The 1247-nt window shown below is 50.7% G+C and overlaps 1 protein-coding gene across 1 annotated transcript in view; it reads right to left on the bottom strand.

The window, feature by feature from the left end:
- The window catches only part of LOC104627718 (exocyst complex component 6B-like), a gene marked incomplete at its 5' end in the record, with an annotated part of 5266 nt that extends 4365 nt beyond the window's left edge, over window positions 1–901 (bottom strand). Inside the window, one exon of the mRNA XM_010296059.1 lies at window positions 738–901. Within this exon, the coding sequence (XP_010294361.1) occupies window positions 738–901 (164 nt within the window). The remainder of the gene's footprint in view (window positions 1–737) is intronic.
- Window positions 902–1247: the final 346 nt, after the last annotated feature.

The raw sequence follows: 1247 nt of genomic DNA, 5'->3' as shown, positions 1-1247 counted from the left end.
AGGGGTTACAAGTGACGTGAATCCCACTCTTTGGGTCTGCAGCAAACTCATGGGCTTTCCCTCCTCACTGCTGGCTTGTAGGACTGGCACAAGCCTCCTCACTGTGCCTCAGGAGGGATCCCAAAGCCCAGCAGAGACCACGCGGCGCTCGCCCAGCGCGTCCCGGCACTGCTCCAGGGCTTGGGCTGAAGCCGTGCAAAGCCTGTAAACCACAGGCTTCGAAGAATCTCAGATTCAGCCTTCTCAAAGAGCATGTCCTCGCTGAGAGCAAGCCTTGGAGCACACAGCCACCTAAAGACACCGTCCCTGTCCCGTAGCTGGGCTTTCAGCACTTGATCCCCTCCACGGATCCAACAGAAGGGAGATACACGTGTCCGCAGGCTGGCAAATTCGAAATTATTTTGACGGCTTGAGATACACCTCTACAGTGGAGGTCAGCTGTAGGACAAGGAAAACTCTATTTAAAGGTGAAGCAAAAAGACCGATCCGCAGCCAAGTCGATGCGTTTTGATACAAAACCCGGAATTCAGGTTAGTGGGATAAAATGGGCATTTGCTACTCGAGCTCCCACTGTCCACCCAGGGGTGAAATTTTTGCTCACAGGATCACAAGGAGCCTCCTGCTCCCCAGGCTGCTCCATCCAGCACCGCGCATGATGGAATGAGCCACTAAAACACATGCTTGCCCAAAGCGAGATGGGGGTGAAAACCATCCTGGGTGTCCGGACCCGCACTCACTTTTCCAGCAGGATGAGGGCTGTCGTCGGGTTCACGCGAAGATACTTGCACGTGGGTTGCCCGTAGTCAGCCAAATATGTCGACCAGTCCCACTGGATGAACAGATCTAAGAGCTGAAGCAGCCGCCGGAAAGAAAAAACAAACAGATGTAAGATCTGAAAAAGCTGGTGAGAGAGCAGGTGGTTTATCTGAAAGCTGGCAAAGATCCTGGGCAGGTGGCATTAACCTCAAAAATGGTCTCCAGCCTTTATTTACTTATTTAATACCATTCGGCTAATATTTAAGTATTAACTTATTCATATTTAATTATCAATTTATGAATGTTTAATATTATTTTATGTATGGCCGTGTTAATTTATCCATAGTACACTCCTGCTATGTTATCGCTATTTTTGGGGTGAATTAGTGGTACCGGGGATATGAGGATTGAGACACCCCGACGAGGCGGGTGGCGAAGGACCCCAGCGCCCCGATGCCCTCAGCTACAGCAGGAGGGCACTTTTGGGGTCA

The sequence above is a fragment of the Phaethon lepturus genome, unplaced genomic scaffold (assembly GCF_000687285.1).
Source record: "Phaethon lepturus isolate BGI_N335 unplaced genomic scaffold, ASM68728v1 scaffold31751, whole genome shotgun sequence".
NCBI classification, from domain to species: Eukaryota; Metazoa; Chordata; class Aves; order Phaethontiformes; family Phaethontidae; genus Phaethon; species Phaethon lepturus.
Note: the sequence above shows the minus strand (reverse complement) of the source record. Positions and strands in the feature narration are given on the sequence as shown.